The sequence below is a fragment of the Mauremys mutica genome, chromosome 11, assembly GCF_020497125.1.
Source record: "Mauremys mutica isolate MM-2020 ecotype Southern chromosome 11, ASM2049712v1, whole genome shotgun sequence".
In the NCBI taxonomy this organism is placed as follows: domain Eukaryota; kingdom Metazoa; phylum Chordata; order Testudines; family Geoemydidae; genus Mauremys; species Mauremys mutica.
Genome location: NC_059082.1, coordinates 63,917,936 through 63,941,879, shown reverse-complemented (window position 1 = coordinate 63,941,879; position 23,944 = coordinate 63,917,936). Strand labels below are relative to the sequence as shown.

General features: G+C 44.0%; 1 protein-coding gene across 1 annotated transcript in view; it reads left to right on the top strand.

Annotated features, from left to right (window-relative positions):
- The window catches only part of LOC123344118, a 169,940-nt gene that overhangs the window by 34,063 nt on the left and 111,933 nt on the right, over positions 1 to 23,944 (top strand). The window contains exons 10-13 of the mRNA XM_044979917.1: positions 2,251 to 2,416; positions 7,041 to 7,220; positions 14,032 to 14,184; positions 19,435 to 19,579. Of these exons, the coding sequence (XP_044835852.1) occupies positions 2,251 to 2,416; positions 7,041 to 7,220; positions 14,032 to 14,184; positions 19,435 to 19,579 (644 nt within the window). The remainder of the gene's footprint in view (positions 1 to 2,250; positions 2,417 to 7,040; positions 7,221 to 14,031; positions 14,185 to 19,434; positions 19,580 to 23,944) is intronic.

Genomic DNA, 23,944 nt, shown 5'->3' with positions numbered 1-23,944 from the left:
TACACCAGCGGAGGTTAAAAGAGACTCAGGCCCACAGAGTCAAAGTCAGCACAACTGTATGAATGTAAACAAAGGCAAGAATTTGGCCCAGAGGTCTATAGAGAATGGGTGTATACAAATGAATTAAATACACTAAATGAGTCCATTGAAAACAGTATAAATAGGATGGGAAGAGGGAACACATGGAAGAGGATTTCTGTTTCAAGGGTGTTTTATGTGTATATTCTACAATTCCCAATTGTATGTGTTTTGGTATTTAATGCCAGTGCTGATAATAAAAGTGGCCACTGTTAATGGTATCAGTGTAAAGCCTTTTCCTCTAGAAACACCCTGTCAGTGCTGGTCATTGAGCCAGCACAGTGTCCAGTGTTGCCTTCTCTGTCCACTTCCTCGTGAAGAGAATTTTCCAGCCATTCCAGGAACAAAACCAACAGGAAGCTCAGGTCATGCTTCCACCATCTGATGTAAATCAAGATTTATGTTGTTAGGCACCTGCCATAATGGAAAAATATGGAAAATCTTGGTAGGGAAAATCTCACTGGAAACATTATGAACTTTCCAATGTGGAATGAATTAAAAGTGGCAGCTGCTCCTGATGTGCTTCATTGGAGAAACAAATCTTGATTGATGTTCACCAAAGGTGATGCGTTCAATTTGTTTTACATCCATCTATAGTCTTTTCCCAGATTAACAGTGCCAATTGTGCAGGAAACATGATTGGAGGAGTGGAGGATGGAATATTTCTGTGTGTGTGTGTATGAGGATTTCCCTAGACACTGGGAGTCCAGCTAGTTTTTGTTCAGTTCTCTGTGTGTGTTGTGCTTCTAAAACATTGGCTCAGTCTTGAAATTTTTGCATGATCAAACAAATCATTTTTGTTTCAATTTTTATGTGTCTTGTCCAGCTATGCCTCCTCAGTTAGTATAAATCAAACAATCTGGAAATTATTCATACATGTTGGTTGGAATCAGGGCAAGGAGAATCCTACCTTGATGAAACCAGGAATACCTGGATATTGTCAAATTATTATTGTTGTGGGCACATGAAAAGGTTCTGAGGTTTGGTCTAGTTCAAGGTAAGTACAAAACAGATGCTTAACCCAACATGATCAAACCTTTTGAGGCTGCAAAATTGGTCTGGAGGAGACCTTATAAAAAGGTTTTCTTATGAGATTTCTGCCATTTCCTCCTTTCAGTCCTATCAGAAATACCGGGAGAATAGCAGAGGAAGGTGAAAAAGAAAAGTAATTTTAAAAGTGAACAGAACTTTTGGATTCTTTTTTGCAAAAGTTTTGGTCTGTTCTTAACTGATCCAAACCAGTTTACCTAATGCTAAAATTATATCCTTCCTAATGGAATGTTCTTTCACCAACAATGCTGACTGCATGCACGGAAGGTCAAAAATCCCTTTCTAGCCTTTCCAGAGCTGACTAAAAAAACCCTAAACTAATGTCCACAAAAATGTGGTCAAAAATGCTTTCCCAGTTTTGGTTGAAGAAACTTTTAGATGGAAATTATTTCCTTGATATAATCTAGAGTTGGGCCTCACTCAGAAAGTTTAGATCAAGATCCAAACGTCTCTGATATTGGGGCTGGTTCAGATCTGAGGGTTTGGATCTTTGATAAGGCTTAGTTAGTCCTACACTATTGTGGTCAATTAGTTTGTCCCTCAACTTCAGTGAGAGTGGGATCAGGCCTATAATCTTATTTTTCTTCCTCCTTCCAACAATGTGGGCTTTCCTAGCAAATACAAGTAAATATATTGAGAACTGCAAGCATAGAAACAGGCACTGAATATGCTTTCAGGCCAAAATATTATCTAGCTTAGACTAAATGTTCTGTACAGCTACTCTGGATTTGTAACAATGGTTCGTGTTTCACTTGACACGAACATGAAAAATTGGCATTAACTCTACATTAGTTATAAGAAAAACCCTAAATTACTTAATTTCTCTCATGCTGACAAATAGCTACATTATTCTTCAGAGAAAAATCACAACTGCAGGGCATCTTCTGCCCATAGTAGTCTAAGGCTTCATCTACATGGGAAAGTCTTACCAATTACACCAGTATAGCTCCGTGCCAAACCTCCCAGTGACTTTTGTAGGGTCAGGATATGCCCCTTAGTTATTTAGTAGGCTTTTACTTCCGTTGAAGCAACCTCAGCCTCAGGAAGACAGAAGGCAAATATTCTTTGACTCTTAGGTACTTCAGTTCATGTAGGTTTTGATGTTTTTCTATTGTGTTTCAGGCAGCCGCTAGTAGATGCTCTCCCATCGTGTGCTACAGAGGCCTGTGTTGTCCTGATGAAAGAAATTATTGTTGCAAAAGAAGTGGAGGAGGACAAAATGGAATCTTTCCTTTGGTCATTGTCATTCATTCCTGAGCCCACCACAGGCATGATCGACTCTCTTGCTGTGAGCAGATCATTTCATTTTATCATTAAAACCAACTGGTTCCTAGCCTTGGCATTTAGACTATTAGTCTCACTCACACTCAGATTTACATGAAACTCTGCTTCTGGAGGTGATTTTAGTGATGTGTTCTGGGAGTGGACTGAAACTACCAGCTCATTTCCAGGGCCGCCCAGAGGGGAGGTGGCAAGTGGGGCAATTTGCCCCGGGTCCCGCAGGGGCCCCCACGAGAGTTTTTCGGGGGCCCTGGAGCGGCTTCCTTTACTTGCTCCGGGGGCCCCGGAAAACTCGTGGGGCCCGGGCCCCCGGAGCTTCTTGCGCTCCGGGTCTTCGCCGCCGAATTACTGCCGAAGCGGGACCCACCGCCGAAGTGCCAGGTCTTCGGTGGCAATTTGGTGGCAGGGGGCCCCCACCGCGGGTCTTCGGGGCACTTCAGCAGCGGGTCCTGGAGCGGAAGGACCCCCCGCCGCCGAAGACCCCAGGCCCCCTGAATCCTCTGGGCGGCCCTGCTCATTTCATGTAAGACTCCAACAGAGGGTGCAAACAGCCTTTAGTAACTGGGGTTTGATTTGTACTGGCAGTGTAGAGATAGAAGGGAAGAGACTGAAATGGCCCCTGGAGGGTGCTCTCTGCAGGTCAAGGTAAAGGTTCAAAGGCAGGACAGTGTGAGGAAGCTGATACTATTGCAGGTTCTGCTGTCCCTGTTTTTTGGATAGAGGGCTTCATTCTCCAGTGCTGTCAATTCAGCACCTTTTCAGGAGTATTATGATGAACACCCGCAGACATTCCAGGCCTACAGCTACTTTTCAGATTTTGACTTGTTCGTTGATTATATGTGCTGAGTATTCTCATTTTCATAGTGTGGTTTTCCCCTAAGGTAACATGTAATACAGTCCCTATGTGGATTATGATGTACACCATGCATTTCAGCTCAGAATGGCATTCGTCGCCTTTCATGTATCATTTTCCAAGATTTGGAGGAAAGGATACAGGGAATTTTACATACACCCTAAAGGGCTCTACTGCTCTATGGTTTTTACATTTGCGCAGTACTCTCTTCTTTGGGCTTCACTTTCTGCAGGATGCTATTATTGAAACTGCTGTAAATGGGCTTTTTTTTAAGTGACGGGAGGGCCTCAAAAGATTTGGTTCAGTTTATGTGCTTCTCTGAAGAAGTAACCAAATTTCTTGGGTATGCAAAATTGAGCTCAGGGATTGAGCTAAAAATTGAGCAAACTGGCAATGTGTTTGCAAGATTCCAAGTACTTCCTACATCTGTGCAGACTGGAATGAGCAACCTGTCTTGTAATATTTCTACTCTGGGATCATGAAGAGAGGTGGGTGAGTGTTTGTAAAAAGGAGAGAGAGAGCTATTGCAGCATACTGGGCAATTCTCACTTAGTTTCCTCTGCCTCAGCAGCATTACCTGTGATTTGGGGTTTTTTTAGTGATTGGAAAACAAGATAATAAGACTGATGGATAAAATAAATAGTAGACCAAATTCTGACCAAGGTACAAAATGTCCCAAACTTATCCGTGAAAAAATGGCCATTCTTCCACAGCCCCTGCAGTGCACGGGGGACTAGGCATAGGAAGGGAAGCAATGGGACATGTTATACCCTTAGCATTTTTTGCCCATTGACATTTTTTCCTGACTCATTTAGTCAGTACACAAAAGTCCCATGGGACTTATTCCAGTTTTCAGCTATAATGAATCCCAAATACTCTGGTGGAGAAAGCAACATCAAGGCCAGATGGAGCATGTGGAGGCAGACAGGCAAAGCTTGCATAGATCCTTCTGCCCACAGCCAGCATCAGACCAAAGTGTAGAAATTACAGGCTGCTCCTGGTTGGTTGGGGTACCTTGGAAACTGGCTCCATGTGTGTGGTGTTGTATCTCATAGCCATTTAAGGGAGGAAGGAGGGAAATTCATTTCTTGCCTTTAATAAGGTGGGGAAACTTAATGGTTCAGGAGGCAACGGCTTTGACTTACAGCAGAATCTTCTTGCTAGGTTTATGCAGGGGGATTGTGACTTTCTGACTTATCTGTGCCCAGTGAGTGAGAACTTGGACCTGGTAGATTCTTCCTGAGGTTGTCCTGTTCCGTTTCAGGTGGGGATAGCTTAATAGACTGTGTTTGAAAAGCCTGCGATCAGTTTGAGGGAAAGTCAGCAATTGCAAATTATTTTTAAACCGAGTAAAATAACTGCATTGGTCTATTTGGCTTGACAGCAAAGGACCCACTGATTGGTCAGACTCCTGAAGAATCATTCTCAGAACTTGCTGTTCCCTATCAAACAATTACAGGCCAGGATAATAAAGCAACAGCTGCCAGAGCTTTGAAGGCTTTCCAGAATTCCTACTTGAGATAATTCATATCCAGCTCATTTAGTCTTCTGGGTCATCACTTAAATTATGAGATTTTCAACAGAACCATGTTTACTTCAAGGTGTATGGAAATATGGGGTTTGACTACAGCTTTATGGGACAAATAGAAACATATTTTGTGCCTTGGACCCACTTAGCTTCCAGTGCTCCTCTTCTCCAAAATGCCTGTAGTTCAGAAATGTTTACAATTCATGGCAAGTTTGTGTAGTGGGAAAGAATCTGCTAATGATTATGGAATGCAAACAGTTCAGAGTAGGTTCCCATGTAAACACGTGGGCTCTGTTCCTGAAAACACATGTCTCTTTACTCATGCAAGTGCTCACATTGAAATTTATTGTATGGTATGTTAAAATATTGACTGATGTGCATAAAATGAACAGCTCTGATGCACATAAATTCATCACATACTAACCTCATAACGAGATGAGGCTGAACTTGTTTGTGTCATTAGAATGCTAGGACTATAACTTTCTGTGCAAAGTCTCCCTCCCTTCCTCAGCTATAGTTTTTTTTTCTGTCTCTTGCTTCCTCTGGCCCTTCTCCCCCCTCTTCTCCCTCCAGATGCTTTTCCTGTTCCATTTCTTCTTCCTCTGTCCACCCTCTCCAGCTGCTCTTTCTCTCCTTTCCTCCCAGGATTCTTACAGCTGCTCTCAGTCTGCTGGTTGGATCTGGGTTTGCAATGTTGCTACTTTTAACTTTCTATTTAGAAAGCTAAATTGGGAGAGGTTTGAAAAGTTCTTGGCTGATCTCTTATTACACAAAGAGCAATCAGAAACTGCTTGATTACCAGGGGGTGCAACAGAGACCTGCTACTAGAGGGCACTTTTTAAAGTTGTCTGTGCTGACTGCAAACTCCAGTTTTCTAGAAGAAAAATAACATACCATTCTGTCACGCATTAACCTATATGCATTCACATCTAGGAGCCCTGTTACGGTTTTGTATATACAAACAGCAACCATTTATTTATCATATTTATTTATAACAACTGCTTTTACAAGAAAGAACAAAAGTAGGGCCTACCCGAGAGCGCTCATGGTGTTTCTCTCTCCTATAGAGCTGGCTGCATCTAAAAAACAAACAGCAGCTGCCAAAGTGGCAGGAAGAGAAAATTTCAGGGGAGGGGGGTGCTGTAAAAAGAAAACAAGTCACAACAGATGCAAACTGTGCATAACCATAGGCCTAATCTTGCAATCGTTTTGGCCTCAACTAGTCCTGGTCCCATTGAATTCAATAGAATTACTAGAGTAGTGGTTTGCAGGATTAAGCCCTGTAAGATATATGGGTCACACTTTATATTTAGGTTCCTTTTATAAAAGGCTAATAAATGATTTATAGGTGTTGTAAGCATATTACAGACATAATTAGCATGGGCTTATATAACCATCTGTAATACACGAATATGTGTTTTAGGTTATTTGTTTGTTTATTATTTGTATTATTGTAGCACCTAGTCCTAGACCAGAACCCCCATTGTGGTAGGTGCTGCTGGTTATAAACAACCTGTTGGACACAATAACAAACTATTAAATGGTTACTAAATTGTTATAGTCATTTATTGTCTTTTATAAGCTATTTATCAGTGGAACCTTAATATAAAATGTGACTCATTATGAAATACTATTGCTACACCTCAATAAAAGTGTAGATGATAATGTTATAGACAATCTAAATTACGTTCTCACTGCACTGGTATCCTTTAATTTAAAGCACTCCCCTGTTGAGAGTGCTGGACAATGGCCACTTGTATTAATCTCCTCCATGCTCTGTACAGCATCTTTGCATCAAAAGCTTCTATTTGCTACAGCTTAATCTTGACTTGGAGAGCCCATCGCTATGGGGACAGGCAATATATTTTGCAACATAAACAATGTGAGTGTTCTAAGCACCGGGAGTGTCTTGGATTTCACTTTATAGAAGGGCCTGGAGTCCTCTCAAGGATCATACTAATTCAATCTTCACTTAAACATATGAGAGTGGTAGATTTTTCTCCATATCATCTGGGGTTTTCCTCTGAGTCTCCCCAGCATGTTTTTTATTAAAACCTTTCAAAGACACAATAGTCAGTATTTGAAAGTGGGGGGTATTTTCTGTGGCTTCATAAGAGTGTATAAGGATGAATTAATTAATGCTTGTAAATCTCTGTGAAGATGTACATGCCATGAGAGTGCTCGGGGTATTATAATAAATAGGAGGCTTAGAGTTTTTAAGCAGCCTGTCATTCTTGTCTTGATTTACAGCCTTTGCTGCAGTCACCAGGAGCAAGTCAGAGTGTCTTCTTAGGAATAACTGCTTTGGTGCATCACTTTTGTTCAGCTAACAGCGCCTGTGACCTTCTGCCTGCAGTACAGATGGTGACAAGAATTCTGGCAGGATACTTGGGAGGAAACTGCACCTTGCAAGAATCAGGACTCAGCCAGGTAACAGTCATTTAGACAAGAGTGGAGTAACCCCGAAGACAAGTTTCAAACAGCCGACCCTCCCTTTTTCTCCCTTTAGACACAATCAAAATAAGAACCTGTATGATAAAATGACATGCAATGGAGTCTGGAGTGAAAATATGGATACCTTTGAATCTACAAGCAAATGTTCTTTTACTCATTTCAGCTATATTCTTTGGTAGTACATATGGCCAAAAGAGGCTTGTTGGACAGAAAAGAGTTGCTTTCATGGATATTCTGGGGTATTCAGATAACAAAACCTTTTAGAAAATTGTCTAAAAAGGCACAAATGTGTTGGATCTTTTTAAATCCTTTCTACAGATTTTAAAATTTTATTTGTAACATTATTTTAAAAGCTGTTGGATATAAAATGAAAACCCTTTTAAAAACTACAGATAACATGGGAAATAATGTACCTGTCCCTTCTTTTGATTGGCTTCATGCAGTTAGTGGTAGCTGTGACATCATAGGACGATGCACTCTGGGGAGTCACAGCATGACTGGAGTTGACTGGCATGATGTTGAAGGACCTACCAAGGAAAGGGGAAATGATATTGTGTTAGTTGATTGTGTGTGATTTCTCTGTTGGACTGGGAGCAATTCAGCCCATATTTCTGGATTCTTCATTTTAACTGCACTTCACCTTTAAAGAAATATCTTCCTTCTGTTTTATCATCCTCCTAAGCAGTTGGTTCCTTATTTCTCACCCTTAGAGACCACAGTGACAGTGTACCAGATAGCAAGTGTAGCAGGACCCCCAACTGCTATGCTAGCTGAGGTATTTTGTACCTTCCAGAATTTAAGGACCCAATGTGCAAAGCACACTTGGTTTTAGTTATTTTTTTCATATCATCTGAGCAATCTGTCACTCTCAGTTCTGTTACAGCAGTTATTTAAACACCTGGTTTTATTTTCTGGGACTTTCAATGGAGCTTTTAAGATAAAAATTTCATTCCTGAACTTTTTTGACTGCTCCTGGGGACAATAGAATCATAGAAGGCAGATGGAAAGACAGGCAGGAAAAATCTGTTGTAGGAGGTTATAGAGTCCATTTTTCTAGGGAGGGGCAGAATTGCTCCCTACTGTGCATCTTTTAGTGCTGTGCTTAGTCTGGTTTTAAATAACTCGGACAATAGGGCTTCCACCATTTCCCTTGGGGGGCTATTCCACAGTCTAATAGCTCTCACCATTAGGAACTATTTCCTGAGAGTCAGCCAGACTCCTCTTAATCTCTTCAACATGCATTTCTGACTAAAGCTGGGTTTCTTTTAAAAGGCCATTGAAATAACAGAAGGACTTTTTCCTTAATGTTACATGCATGAGCTTGTCATGAAAATAATAATTTACGTTTACAGTCCTGAAGCATCTCAAAGGACTGTACAGAATCTGGCCAAGATGTTCAAACACAATGCAAGGCACCTAAATAAAAGTGGCTTGATTTTTGGGACCCACGGAAATGCAGCCACCTCAGGAGGGGCAGGCCAGGCACCAGCTGAGCTACAATATGGTGCAATGGGTGCGGGGAAGAGGATATTTTTGGCTTAGGACAGTTCTACTAAAATGGCCATGTCATCTTTAATATCCATGCACGATTGAAAGAATCTTGTGTCTTGAGCCTCATCATAAGCATCCTACATTAAATAGGGTCTGAGTCTCCTTTAGCTCATACAGTTACAGCGGTTTCTGACACATTTTAACTCTGCAGGTACTCCTGAACTACACCAGTTTGTGTGTATAAACACCGCAGTTTAGCGAAGAAAAATGCAAGGTGGGTCAGTCTATGCGGAGTTGAACTTATGGGTATAGGGAGTGTAGGGATAGAGCTTGCTATTGAAAAGTTGTCATTTTCCAACAGTTACTATGTCCATTGGTTTCTGAAATTCCTCCGGTTTCCTCTATACTTAGTATAGGAAATGACCGTGGTAACATTGTGGTAAATGACTTAATCAACCATGGCATTCAGAACCCCAAACCTTTACCACTAAGCATTTTACTCTGCAACATTTTGATCTATAGATAATCAAACTGAGACATAGCTTTCATATATTTGAAAATCATCCCCCTCCCCCACTTGTTCTATTGTCTGTGCCTTCACACTGAAATTAATATGCACTGTATCTTTTGGATTCTTTTGCAGCGTCACAGTTCCAAACCAAATTTCATTTAAAAAGTGTTATATTGTTTATAGAAGAGCAAACTATGGGTATGTACAGTCTTGTCTACACCAGGAAGGGTTTGCCAATTGACCTATAGTGGCAAACCCTTTAAAGGCATGGCTCCACTTGCAAGTTTAGAGTGCATTAAAGCAGCCTCGTGCGCTCTAACTCACGATGCATCACACTGGCAAGGCACATAGAGCGCCCGGACGCCATGGCTAGAGTGCTCCTGGTAATCCACCTCGGCGAGTGGAATAACGTTTGATGCGCCCCCGCTGGAGTGCCGCAGCACCAATGTGGACACCCTGGTCTGTTAATGCGCTCTGATCGGCCTCCAGAAGTATCCCACAATACCTGTTCTAGCCACTCTGGTCATCACTTTGAACTCTACTGCCCTGCCCTCAGGTGACCAACCGTTAGACCTGCCCTTTAAATTCTCTGGGAATTTTGAAAATCCCCTTCCTGTTTGCTCAGCAAGGTGTGGAGTGCTCTCAGCGAATCTTTCCGGGTGACCATGCCTCCAGGCGATCCCCAGTATGGAGCAATGGCAAGGTGCTGGACCTCATCAGTGTTTTGGGGGGAGGAAGCTGTCCAGTTCCAGCTGCGCTCCAGCCATAGGAATTACGAAACCTTCGGGCAGATATCAAGGGACATGATGGAAAGGGGCCGTGACCAGGACGCACTGCAGTGCAGGGTTAAAGTGAAGGAGCTGTGGAATGCCTACCGCAAAGCCCGTGAGGCAAACTGCCGCTCCGGTGCTGCCCTCATGACCTGCCATTTCTACAAAGAGCTGGATGTGATACTTGGGGGCGACCCCACCTCCACTCTGAATACCACCATGACACTTCAGAGCCCAGTTCAACAAGGCAGGAGGAGGAGGAGGAAAGCAGGAGTGAGGGTGCTGAGGAGGAGGAAGACACCTTGGCATCCCTAGATGCATGCAGCCAGGAGCAGCTCTCAAGCCAGGAGGAAGGTAGCCAGTCGTGGCGGCTGGTGCTTGGGGAAGGACAAACACCAGAAGAGGTGCACGAAAAGTGGCTTTTATTTTGGGAAGGAAGTTATTCGGTGCGGGCTCTTGGGGTGAGGAGGGTTAGGGCTGCATTAGATGCAGAAAAGGGCGTTGATGTGCTGTCTCACATTGCGGTAATCGGCCTCAGTGATCTCTTCAAAGGTCTCATCCAGAACTTGGGCACTGCATTTGCGCAGGTTTCTTGGGAGAGCCTCTGTGGTCCTTATCCCAGTCAGGCTAACATATCCGTGCCACTGTGCTGTGAGGGGCGGGGGGACCATTGCTACACACAGGCAAGCTGCATATGGGCCAGGGCGGAAGCCGCATTGTAGTAGAAGACCCTCCCTTGCTTCCCAGGTCACCCTCAGCAGCGAGATATCTTCCAGGACGAACTCCTGTGGAAAATGTGGGGACAGGGTTCAGTATAGGGGCCCCCTGCAGCTGTTGGCTCTCCCCAAGGCAAAGAAACCCAGAGAACAGTACGGCTGTGAAACAATCAGTCCCCCTTGACCCTGTGTTTACTCACCATTTTGGGGCTCCCATGGGTTACGTCCGCTCTCTTTGCAATGGGCAAATTATGCTATTGTGTAGACTGTGCTTGCCCTTAAGTGTGGGGGAATCCTTGCTCTGTCTGTTGTGAACAATGCTGCCTCTGTTAAGTGTTGCATTTTGCCTTTACATATGCAACCTTGAGATCTCAGCCATCTGTGTTTTCACCGTCCGAAAGGCTGCAAAGAATCAAGAAGAGGCCATGTCGAAGCAAAGAAGACATGCTGCATGAAGTAATACAGCAGTCCCTTAACGAGAATCTAAAAGGAGTGAAGGGAGAGTGCTCATCCTCCAGCAGAATGAGGAACGCCGGCACAAAAGCACGGCACTCCGGCAGCAAAGCACGGATCGGCTGATAAGCATCATGGAGCGCCAAGCGGACTTGATCCAGGCGCTCGTAGCCATGCAGGCAGAGCACTACCATGCCTGTCCCCCACCCACCCCGCAGCCCTTGTCCCAAAACTCTTTTCCTTGTGCCCCCATGTCACCTCCAACCCACTTTCCCCAACATCCGGGTTCTTGTGCCACCAGCTGCCTCCAAAACCTGCAGCTTCACCACCCAGTCCTGAAAGCTATGACCCTTACCCACTGCACTCAACCCCCATCACCATGCATTATAGCCATCCTGAAGTGCAGCACTCATTGCACAGCACTCCAGACAGGAAGGCTGAGTATGATAACAGGACATATGCAAATCTGTGATTGTACTGTTCCCCATCCCTTTGCCCTTTCTGTTTCCCAAGTAGTTGTGTTTCTTTTCAATAAATGTATTTTTTGCGTTGAAAACATTCTTTATTATTGCATAAAGTAAAAGATACCTTAGCCCAGGAAATCAACAGGAACTGCAAGTCAGCATAGCAAATACAGATTCCTACTAACATTGGAACCGCTGCACTTCACTCCCATGCAGGGCACCAAACATTACTGATGGCTTTCAGCCTCAAATTGCTCCCTCAAGGCACCCCTAATCCTTGCAGCCCCGCACTGAGCCCCTGTAATAGCCCTGCTCTCTGGCTGTTCAAATTCAGCCTCCAGGTTTTGAACCTCCGAGTTCCATGCCTGAGTAAATCTTTCACCCTTCCCTTCACAAATGTTGTGGAGGGTACAGCACATGGATATAACCACGGGGATGCTGTCATCGGCCAGGTCCAGCTTCCCATACAGAGAGCACCAGCAGCCCTTTAAATGGCGAAAAACACACTCCAGGGTCATTCTGCACCGGCTCAGCCTGTTGTTGAACTGCTCCTTGCTGCTGTCAAGGCTCCTTGTGTAGGATTTCATGAGCCACAGGATTAAAGGGTAAGTGGGGTCTCCAAGGATCACAATGGGCATTTCGACTTCCCCTACGGTGATCTTCTGGTCCAGGAAGAAAGTTCCTGCTTGCAGCTTCCTGACCAGGCCAATGTTCCAAAAGATGCATGCGTCATGCACCTTTCCAGGCCAGCCTGCCTTAATGTCAATGAAATGCCCATGGTGATCCACAAGTGCCTGGAGAACCATAGAGAAATACCCCTTCCGATTAACGTACTCAGAGGCTAGGTGGGCTGGTGCCAGAATTGGAATATGCGTCCCATCTATCGCCCCTCCACAGTTAGGGAAACCCATTTGTGCAAAGCCAGCCACAATGTCATGCATGTTACCCGGAGTCATGGTTCTTCTGAGCAGGATGTGATTAATGGCCCTGCAAACTTGCATCAACATGATTCCAACGGTTGACTTTCCCACTCCAAACTGGTTAGCGACCGATCAGTAGCTGTCTGGAGTTGCCAGCTTCCAGACTGCAATAGCCACCCACTTCTCCACCATCTGCGCAGCTCTCAATCCCGTGTCCTTACGTCGTAGGATGGGGGCGAGCTCCGTCCCATGGATCAGCTTTTCTCATCTGAAAGTTCTGCAGCCACTGCTTGTCATCCCAGACTTGCAGGACTATGTGATCCCACCACTCAGTGTTTGTTTTCCAAGCCCAAAAGTGGCGTTCCACAGTGGTGAGCATGTCTGTGAATGCCACAATCAATCTCATGTTGTATGCGTTACTCGAGTTGATATCGTCGGAGTCCTCACTGTCAGCTTAGAGCTTAAGGAGTAACTCGACTGCCAAACGTGACGTGCTGGCGAGACTCGTCAGCATATTCCTCAGCAGTTCAGGCTCCTTTCCTGCAGACTGAAAGGGGAGACAGAGCGCGCACTACAAAAAAATTGAAAGATGGCACCAAATGTGGACGGAAGCACAGGGATTGCTGGGATGTGAACTGATGCATCACAGAGTGTTGGGACAGGACCCAGAATGCCCTGTACCCCCTACCCCTTCCCACAAACTTCAGCGCCAGAATGAGAAGAGATGCTCTGTGGGATAGCTGCCCATAATGCACCGCTCCCAATGCCACTGGAAGTGCCACAAATGTGGCCATGCCAGTGTGCTTGGAGCTGTCAGTGTGGACAGACTGCAGTGCTTTCCCTACTGCACTCTCTGAAGGCTGATTTAACTCAAAGCACTCTACATCTGCAAGTGTAGCCATGCCCTTAGTTCCCTGAATGAAATAAGTGATATAAGCATATGGACTCTTTTGCCAGTGCAACTGCGTTAGCTTTTGCTGGCACAGTGTCATTTAGGGGTGCCGATTTTTTACATTCCGAACTGACATAGCTATGCCGGCAAATCTTTTGAGTTGTGACCCAGCCTGATCCTCTGGCAGATAGGAAGATATTCTGCTATCACCTTCTCTGAGCTAAACAATTGATTCCAGGCGATCTCCAAGGACACTCTCAGTATTTGCTGTTCTGAAATTTTGCAAGAACAACACAGCAATGATACAGAAGTGTCTGAAATGATACCTTTGCATCCTGTGTCCAAGCAATTTTTCTCCGCAGTTCATTCCACAGATCTGCTCATGTTTGTGGTTCATTATTGAGAATTCCCCATGCGGCAATAATATGGTGAGCAGAGATCTGTTTTAGGCAGAATATTTTGAAAGAAAATGTGATAATGTAAAAGTAATAAAATATCTTGTGCAGGTGATGGGATGTTTTTAGCAGCCCTGACCTCGGTTTCCCATTTTGTCTTGCTTTGTATTTTCAGCTGCAGCTAGTGTTAAAAGCAATTGGAAATGCAGGGCTGGCAGCAACATCTCTAACACCTAGCCTGAGTTCTTGTGCATCCCTGAGAAGCAATCCCACTGAAATCCGCCTGGCTGCCATACAGGCCTTCAGACGCATTCCCTGTTCTGCCAATGTAAGTGATGTGTTCAGTGGTTGATGGTTTACTGGTGCTGTATTGGAATCTGTGCTGTGTGAAATCAGGGTCACCAATTGGGGGGGCAGGGGAGGGTGAGAGCCCCCCCGTGTTTCATACAGGTATGCAAGCTCCCAGGTGAAGCTCTTAACTACAGCACAGCATTAGTGTGAAATCTAAGGGTATATCTACACTACCCGCCGGATCGATCTATCTGGGATTGATTTATCACGTCTAATGTAGCCATGATAAACCGATCGCTCTGCCGTCAACTCCTGTACTCCACCGTGGCGAGAGGCAGAAGCGGAGTCGACGGGGGAGTGGCGGCAGTCGACCCCGCGCTGTGAGGACGTGAGGTAAGTTGACTTAAGATACGTTGACTTCAGGTATGCTATTCTCGTAGCTGAAGTTGCGTATCTTAGGTCGACTCCCCCTTCCCCCCTGCCAGTGTAGACCAGGGCTAAGTTCTGCAGAGAAGAGGTGCCCCTGGGGCAGGGAGTCAGTATTTTGTTTACCAACAGAGGCAGGATGATTAAGATAAGAAAGGGCTGGTGATTAAATTAAGCATATGGAAGTTTAGCCTGTAAAAGAGGAATCCCTCTGTGGAGGGGGGAGAGGGAGGAGGGGTTGTTTTAGAGAGAACACTGGGGACTCAGAAAAAGTACAGCAAAACACTGAGCCAAGGTTGCATTCGGAAAAGCCGGAGATTTGGAGGCATAGGTGAAAAGAAGGGGTCAAACCCAGGGAAGGGCTACCAATGTATAGAGAAGTTCCCACTCTACCTGTGGTACTTATGTGGCCCCATCACCATAGTATCTGAGGCTGAACCTCACAATGTCTAACCTATTTCTCCCCCCATCCCCTCGGTGAGGTAGAGCAGTGCTGTTATCCCCATTGTACAGATGGAACACTGAGGCACACACAGACTAAGGGCCAGATTTTCAAAGGTATTTAGGCACCTAGTGAGATTTTCAAATGCACTTAGAAGTAAGGTGACCAGATAGCCAGGGTGAAAAATTGGGACAGTGGGTGGGGGGTAGTTGGCACTTATATAAGACAAAGCCCCAAATATCGGGACTGTCCCCATAAAATCGGGACATCTGGTCATCCTACTTAGAAGGTTGGTGCTTTGTAAACCCTGCTAGCTGTCTAGCTGCATCTTAAGGTGCCTAAAAACCTTTGAAATTGTGTCCTTTAAAGCACTGGCCTGGGGTCAAACAGGAAGTCCATAGGGGGAGTAGAACCTAGGTCTTTCAGGGCTAGCTCCCTATCCAGCAGATGAGACCAGTCTCTCCACGCCCCCCCTCCCCCCCCCCACATGCTGCAAAAAAGAGAGGCCTCTGATAGATGGGAGCAAAACCAAGGCGGTCAGTTCTTTGAGACTCCAGCAAACGGTCAGAAGGTTGGGATGAATGTTGCGGTTGACAGCATGTAAAGCAGCACAGAAGTCAGGAAGGATGGAGAATGAGAGTCAGATGAGAGGAGATGACTTAATTCCCAGGGGGTGGCAGGTTCTGCCCCATGCTGGGTTGTACAGCAATGGCTGCTGTGTAATTTTACATTTTAATTGGAAACCATTTTGTTCAGTCATTTTGTGTTCTGAGTTTGAGAAAAGGAAGGAATGAGAAAGTGCTGTATGAGTACCAGATGTGTTTATGCCTCAAATTCTTAGGGTTTCAGCTGTATTCAGGCCAATTCCAGAACAAAGAACAGAAACTGCATCCACAGAGTCCATAAAGTCGATGATTATTGGCATGATTTGCATTATTCTCTGGGCATCATCTGTGTGCTCAGATGCAGCACTGTTGAGAATATGCCAGAAAATCCAGTCCCTAAACCAGCGCATATAAGCGGTATAACTCTGGATAAGAAAGCTGAGATATTTAAGTGTGAAGTGTATAGTTATTGACCACACATGTTATCACATGTTCACTGTGATGTTTATATTTATGAATGGAGGAACTGATGGCAATAGAAGTTTTACTAGATTAAAGACTACAAGATTTGACCCTCCAACCTTCTTTCAAGAGGAAGAGCTGCCCAGAGCTCCCGTGCCTGTTTATTTTCTTTTCCTGCCTGCCGTGGCCCTGAGGACTTGTGGCACCTTAGGGTACGTCTTCACTACCGGCCGTATCGACAGGTAGCAATCGATTTCTCGGGGATCGATATATCGCGTCTCATCTAGACGCGATATATCGATCCCCGAACGCGCTCCTGTCAACTCCGGAACTCCACCAACGCGAACGGCGGTAGCGGAGTCGACATGGGGAGCCGCGGACGTCGATCCCGTGCCGTGAGGACAGTAAATAATTCGATCTAAGGTACTTCGACTTCAGCTACGCTGTTCACGTAGCTGAAGTTGTGTATCTTAGATCGATCCCCCCCCGCCCAGTGTAGACCAGCCCTTAGGGACTAACAAATTTATTTGGGCATAAGCTTTTGTGGGCTAAAACCCACTTCATCGGATGCATGCAGTGGAAAATACAGTAGGAAGATATATATACACAGAGAACATGAAAAAAATGGGTGTTGCCATACCAGCTGTAACAAGACTAATCAATTAAGGTGGGCTATTATCAGCAGGAGAAAAAAAACTTTTGTAGTGATAATCAGAATGGCCCATTTCCAACAGCTGACTAGAAGGCGTGAATAACCGTAGAGGGCGGAAAATAGCATGGGGAAATAGTTTTTACTTTGTGTAATGACCCATCCACTCCCAATCTTTATTAAAGCCTAATTTAATGGTGTCCAGTTTGAAAATTAATTCCAATTCTGCAGTTTCTCGTTGGAGTCTGGTTCTGAAGTTTCTTTGTTGGAGTATTGCTACTTTTAGGTCTGTAATTGAGTGACCCTTAATTGATTAGTCTCGTTACAGTTGATATGGCAACACCCATTTTTTTCATGTTCTGTGTCTGTCTGTCTGTCTATCTATCTATCTACTGTATTTTCCACTGCATGCATACGATGAAGTGGGTTTTAGCCCACAAAAGCTTATGCCCAAATAAATTTGTTAGTCTCTAAGGTACCACAAGTACTCCTCGTTCTTTTTGCTGATACAGACTAACACGGCTACCACTCTGAAACCTCTCATAATTTTGTCATGAGTCTCATGATGATTGTTTTCCTTAAAGCCCCAGCTCCTGGAATCAAGTGGATATGTGATTATTTCAGCCTTCATTTCTTAAAGAAAATTTCTAGTCCTTGTGGTTGTGCAGAAAGCTTAAAAATGTGACCCCAGTGCACCCTAAAGGCTCTATAAGCAGAAGGCAAATAAAAAGAACCCCAAATCTGTTTTTTAACATAATCTCATGATTTAAAAAACAATCTAATGATTTTTGGTGAGCCTGATTCATGGTTTTTGAATATTTGAGATTGGCAACACTGTGAAAGTGACTTGAAAGTGTCCGTTTCACTTCTGTTTAAAGTTAGTTTCTAGTCTGTTATCTGTAGTGAGGTTACACCTCTAAAGCCCCCGGCAGGTACAATATAAACTCATGGGGCCTTGCCCTAGCAGGATGTTTCCAAAGTTAAATGGTCTATTCCAGACTTGATGAACTTCAAATAAGTGATAGAAAATAATCTAGATTTTTCTATAATTGTTTCAATTGCTGTATTCAAGAGTTAGTAACAAAGAATATACATTAAAATGTTAAACCTAACCAGTGTCCCTTAAGTGACTTGATACATGATGTGAGAACATGTTGTTATTAGAGCTGAGTAGGTCTAATATTTATTTAATCCTTTTTTTATATATAAGAATTGGATACAGTGCCCTATCAGCTAATTTCTAAGTTATTATCTGAGACACACGCGTGCACACACACACACACACACACGCCAAACCCTAGAGTTTTCAGGTGCCTAAGTAGCCCTTGGAATCATGGTTAAAGTTGTCCCCCTCCTGCAAAATCTAAAATGGTGCCCCTGTGTGAAATAATTCTGGAGTGTGCAAACAAATAAGAACCGAATATAAAAGCATCTTGCAGCAGAACTCTTTCTGCTGCAGGGGAGGTTGGGAAGGACTGTGTTCTTGCTGGAGAAGCAAAAAAAGCATTCAGATGTTTTTCTTGACAAATGTGATCTTTTCAAAGGCAAAAGGTCCCTTTTAACATAATGGAAGTGCAATACAATTACCACATTGTAATATTGCAGGTATCACTGTAGCGCTATGCTTAGATAACTTCAGCATCCCACTGTGGTAACTGTTGGCGAATTGATAAAAGGTGGTAACTTGAGCTGCCTGGCTAACCTTGCCTTGGTGAAGCCCCTGAGGGGCTCATGTGGTGGTGTTTTTTTAACCTCCTCCTCAACCTCCTTTAGTGCAATGTGAAGTATTGGAAGTTTTATGCAATGGATAAGCCTAGTTATAACTGAGACATTCCCATTCTTAGCTGGCTAGAGAGAAGTAAATGGTTGACAAAGCCTTTGGTAGACACAGGAGAATATAAAGCCATATCCCCCAGGCCTTAATGAGGCAAAACTAGCCTATAGCATGTCTTGCTAGATAGACCTGGAATTTCCTCCCACACTTGAGAGGACTCGCACTCTGAGGTATACTAAGAAAGACAAAGCATTTCCTCCTCATTTGTTTAACTGATTTACTTCCAATGCTGAGACACAGCCTGATACTGTCATTGTGACAAATACAGAGGCTCATTGAAATCTATTGAAATGTTGTGTGCAGTTCAAGGGTATAACTGGGTTACATGGTTATACCACTCATTACTATATTCTCATTGGTAAAAACAAATTGTCACGTGGAGTACCATTAAGTAGAAAAGAATAAATGACATTGTATGAACTAAACACTGGGTGGACAAAATGACTTCCTTCCACCTGTAAGATATGGAAGAAGACCTGCCCATGTGAAGAAAAGTTACTCAGACACAGAAGTGTTAGCAGGATCAGGCTCTGGATAAGGAACCGGGGATTTGGTCCTGGACTAGTAAATTCTGCTACTTGAAACTGTATTAATGATTATTGTATTTGGGTCCAGTCCTGAACTCATTTATGTTAATAGTAATGCTCCCCAATAGCTCAATGGATCCATCCCAATCTGTGTAATAGTATAGCATCCTGGGACTTTGTGAACAGGATGCTATGCTGTACATATATGTGTGTGTGTTAATATTGTATAAAACAACTTACTTTCCCCAATGCTTGTTGCAATGGCTAGCCGCTTATACCTAGAAATTAATGCACCTCAACTCTTTTAGGAGAGTAAGTATCTTAATCTTTTTTTTTTTCAAGCGTACTGTATTAGTCCGTTTATATCAAGCAGCCGATGATGATGTAGAAATAAGAATTGCTTCATATTATATAGCAATGAAATGTCCAAGTGAAGAGCTGTTTAACCAAGTACAACAGACTTTGCAGGAGGAGACATCCAGCCAAGGTCAGCAGACAGCTACTGAAATGTTAAAAATACCTAAATATGTTATTTTCTAGACTTGATTTTTTTATTTGATTTCTATTAGAGGTGCGTGAGGTACCAACCTGTTTGAGCTCCACGTTACCTACTTTAAAATTGTTAGAATTGGGGGTTTAATTTTTATTTTTTTTAATTGTCAACAAGTTGGTATGGTGCACAAAAGAAAATCCGGTGTGATCTCCCTCAGCTGGCAGCATTTAATGAACACATACTGACATCATCAAAGAGCCTGAGAGAGGAACAACAGGCCATGCTGAGTTTTATTACATTACAAACACAAATGGCTAATTATAAAGTTTGCTGAATGGAGAAGGAAAAAAGTAGCAAAAAAATAAACAAATTTCCAAGCTTTTGAAAATTATTTCAGGTAATAGGTATTATAAAAGCTGTTTACAAAGGATTTCACAGTGGCCCTTTAAAATGTTCCCCATCTCCCCATTTTATATTAGTTGTTCACTGGGTATAGTACTACATATTTATTAATATTGAATCCCCTCTTATTGCCTACAGCTTCACCTCCACTTCTCTCTCCGGGACACTGTGCTGTCTAGTGGTGTCCTCCTTTGCATGTGTTGTCCATCAGTTTTGGTGTCATCTGTATATTTAATCGGGTTGAATTTACACCAGAGACAAACACAGTTCTGAAGGGTACAGAGAGGTGTATTAATTTTAATTTAGTTGATCGCACAGTCAGTGGAAACCTTAAGGGTTTTGGACTCGACTGCAAATAGCAGCAAGACTTACTGAGAGATGCTTCATCGTTATGACAGAAGCAGCTCTTCCGACCACCTGGAAATGCTCTGGAGACTAAAGTTTGACAACTTTGGCAAACAACTAGGCGCAAACAGCAACAACAAAACATCAATAATCCAGTGAAGAAGAAAAGTGGGGGAAGGGGAACATGCTGGATTAGAAGGGGTGTTGTTTAAAAATATCTCTTTGACTGTTTTATGTATTTGGAATATGTTCAGATGCATAGTTTCTAGGCAAGAGTATTGCAGTCTTTTTCTTTACTTCATACTGTTTGTTTCAGTAATTCTAGCCCAACCCATGACTGATTGCTGCCTGACCTGGGTCAGATTGATGATATTAGATGCTGAACTGAAAACTCATGCTGCATAGAAAATCCATTGTGCTTGGTTTAAAACACTGCCTTTGTTTATGTGGTAGATTTTCCAGAGGGGAAGCCATTTCAACTAGTGTGAAAATAAGCATCTGGGTTATATAGAAGTGAAGAATCTCACCAGCTTCCTATACAAAAGCAACACATGTTTAAAATGATCCAGGATTTGGGATGAAGGAGGGATTTTCTATAAACAACTTCACCAGAATCAACAAGGAATAATTATAATTTGATCCGGTGCTTTTAACCCTGTCCAGAATCAGCACAGATAGTGATCCTCTTCTCTGTAACCTGGAAAAGACAAAATCTGTATTACTTTTGATTTATGAGCCAGATCTGCACAGAAATGAAAACTGTTGTCCGGTTGCACCAATGATTGAAGGCAAGAACCCTAAAATCTAGAAACTGTCTTGATTTTTTCTGTTGGGCTTCTGAGCACGTGGAATTTACACTAGTCATATAATTGATTCATGGGTAATAGATGCCTTTCAGGGCATAAAGCACATGTTGCTTTTCAGGATCCTTGTTCAGAATAAAAACACATGAAAAATCAAGCTGTATTACAACCTGTTAGAGAGCTTATTTCTTCACTCACCCTTCCCTGGTCCTTCATGCATGAACAGAGAGCAACAATACCCGAAGTCCGAAGGTGCAAAACCCTCCCAAACAATCATATAAATACTGCAACTCTATATGTGAAGCTGGAGCATGGGAACGCATCTCTGCAGCCAGTGCAGCAAGCAATTGGCAGTCTCCTGTTAGAGAATTGGGTTCCAAAAATATAACAGCCTCAGATTTATTTATTTTATGTAAAGACCTTTCATTGCCAGTTGTCTTGTATGATGGAAACAGAATTGCACGTGGAATTGTAAACCTTGAGAAAACTACTCATTACATGAGTTTATTTAGGTGGTACTGTAAGTGGAGCTGGTAGTGATGTCTATATTTAAGGTTGCCTAACACTTTCCATTCTAAATCTCTGTTTTCAATTGCTTATAACTTTGCCAGACTTTAACTGTTTACTCCAGAATTTTCTGTGCTTGCTCTTCGTCCCAGCCTGACTTTTTTAAGTTTCACCAAAATGGATCTGCCATTTCCGAGAATGAGGTTAGGGAATAATTGATCATGTGGCCAATGTTATTTTTTTTCAAATCATTTTTGAGGCATCCTAGTGCCTCCATTCTTTGAAGCAGGGACTTGAAATTTGGCAAGGGGGATGCTCCAATGGACAAAGAGACCTCCGGCTGTCCCCATGAAAATACCTCTAGTTTGGTCAAGTTTTAAGATTTTGAAAAAAATCACCATTTGCACATGCTTAGTAGAGCTTGTTAGAGGCTTGGAGTTAAAAATCTCTGTACATTCCATCTGCACTAAGCATACCGTCCAGACTCTCTGGGTATGTCTACCCTGCAATTAGACACCCGTGGCTGGCCCATGCCAGCTGACTCGGATTCACGTAGCTTAGGCTGCAGGGCTATTTAATTGCAGTGTAGACTTCCGCACTTAAGCTGGGGTCTAGGACCCTGTGAGATGGGTGGGTCCCCAAGCCCAGAAGTCTAAACAGCCTGAACCCTGCTAGTCCGAGTCAGCTGGCACGGGCCAGCCGTGGTTTTTTAATTGCACTGTAGACATACCCTCAGAGTTCTCTCACATACTGGGAGTGTGCTCCCAGGCACAGCACTAGAACTCTGGGTGTGAGGAAGAATGCAGCAGCAGTAGCAGGAATTGCCTTCCACAACAAATGTGCCTAATCTATATGCTTGGCTATGCTGTCTGTAGCAACTAGACCAGGGATTGGCAACCTTTGGTATATGGCCTGCCAGGGTAAGCCCCCTTGCGGGCCGGGCTGGTTTGTTTACTTGCGGCATCTGCAGGTTCAGTCGATCGCGGCTCCCACTGGCCATGGTTCGCTGTTCCAGGCCAATGGGGACTGTGGGAAGCAGCGAGGGCCAAGGGATGCATTGGCTGCGGCTTCTCGCAGCCCCTATTGGCCTGGAATGGCGAACTGCAGCCAGTGGGAGCCATGATCGGCTGAACCTGCAGATGCGACAGGTAAACAAACTGGCCTGGCCCTTCAGGGGGCTTAGCCTGGTGGGCCGGCTGCCAAAGGTTGCCCATCCCTGAACTAGACTGTACTTTAGAACCAGGCTAGAACACAAGATTCCCCAGATCCCCTTGTTTTCTGTCAAACATTTGTGTAAGCCACTGGCAAAGTATGTGCCATACAGCAGGTGAACCACCTGGAAGATTAAAGCCTACTACTGCTGCCAGTAACTTGTAGCTTAAGTAATCAAGCTTTGTGCTACAGATTTAAAAGCTGTGGGTTCTGACTCTGCTGAAGACCCATGTAAGGGGTCAGTATAAGTCAGGGGTTCTCAGACTGGGAGTCAGGACCCCTGAGGGGGTCATGAGGTTATTATGTGAGGGGTTGTGAACTGTTAGCCTCCACCCTAAACCTCGCTTTGCCTCCAGCATTTATAATGGTGTTAAATATATAAAAAAGTGATTTTAATTTATAAGGGAGGGTCGCACTCAGAGGCTTGCTATGTGAAAGGGGACACCAGTACAAAAGTTTGAGAATCACTGGTATAAGTCCACATGATATAATTTTTTAAACATTTGCTTTTTTAAAACAACTTAAGAAATTACATGCCAAAAACTTCATTAAAAGAATGTTAGTGTTGCAAACTCCAGGCACTCATAATTTGGGAAATGCCTGTGTTGGGTTGCCCATGCAATCTTGTTTCAACCCCCTTCTGGATACACAGGTGCCAACTTTTCTTTCCTCCAGTGGGTGCTTGCGCCCCCGTCTCCATCCCCACCCCGACTCCACCCCTGCCCCCAAAGTCCCCACCCTAACTCCGCTCCTCTCTGCCCCTATTGGACCCCTCCCCAAATCCCTGCCCCCCATCTCCTCCCCCAAGCGTGCCGCATTCCTCCTCCTCCTCCTCCCTCCCAGACTTGCTGTGCGAAACAGCTGTTTTGCGGCGCAAGCGCTGGGAGGGAAGGGGGAGAAGCAGGACGGGGCGGTGCGCTCAGGGGAGGAGGCGGAGCGGAGGCGGAGGTGAGCTGGATTGGGGGGGGGCAGGGAGAGGGAGCTGCCAGTGGTTGCAGAGCACCCACCAATTTTTCCCCGTGACTGCTCCAGCCCCAGAGCACCCACGGAGTTGGCGCCTATGTCTGCATATGCAGTCTTTAATTATATG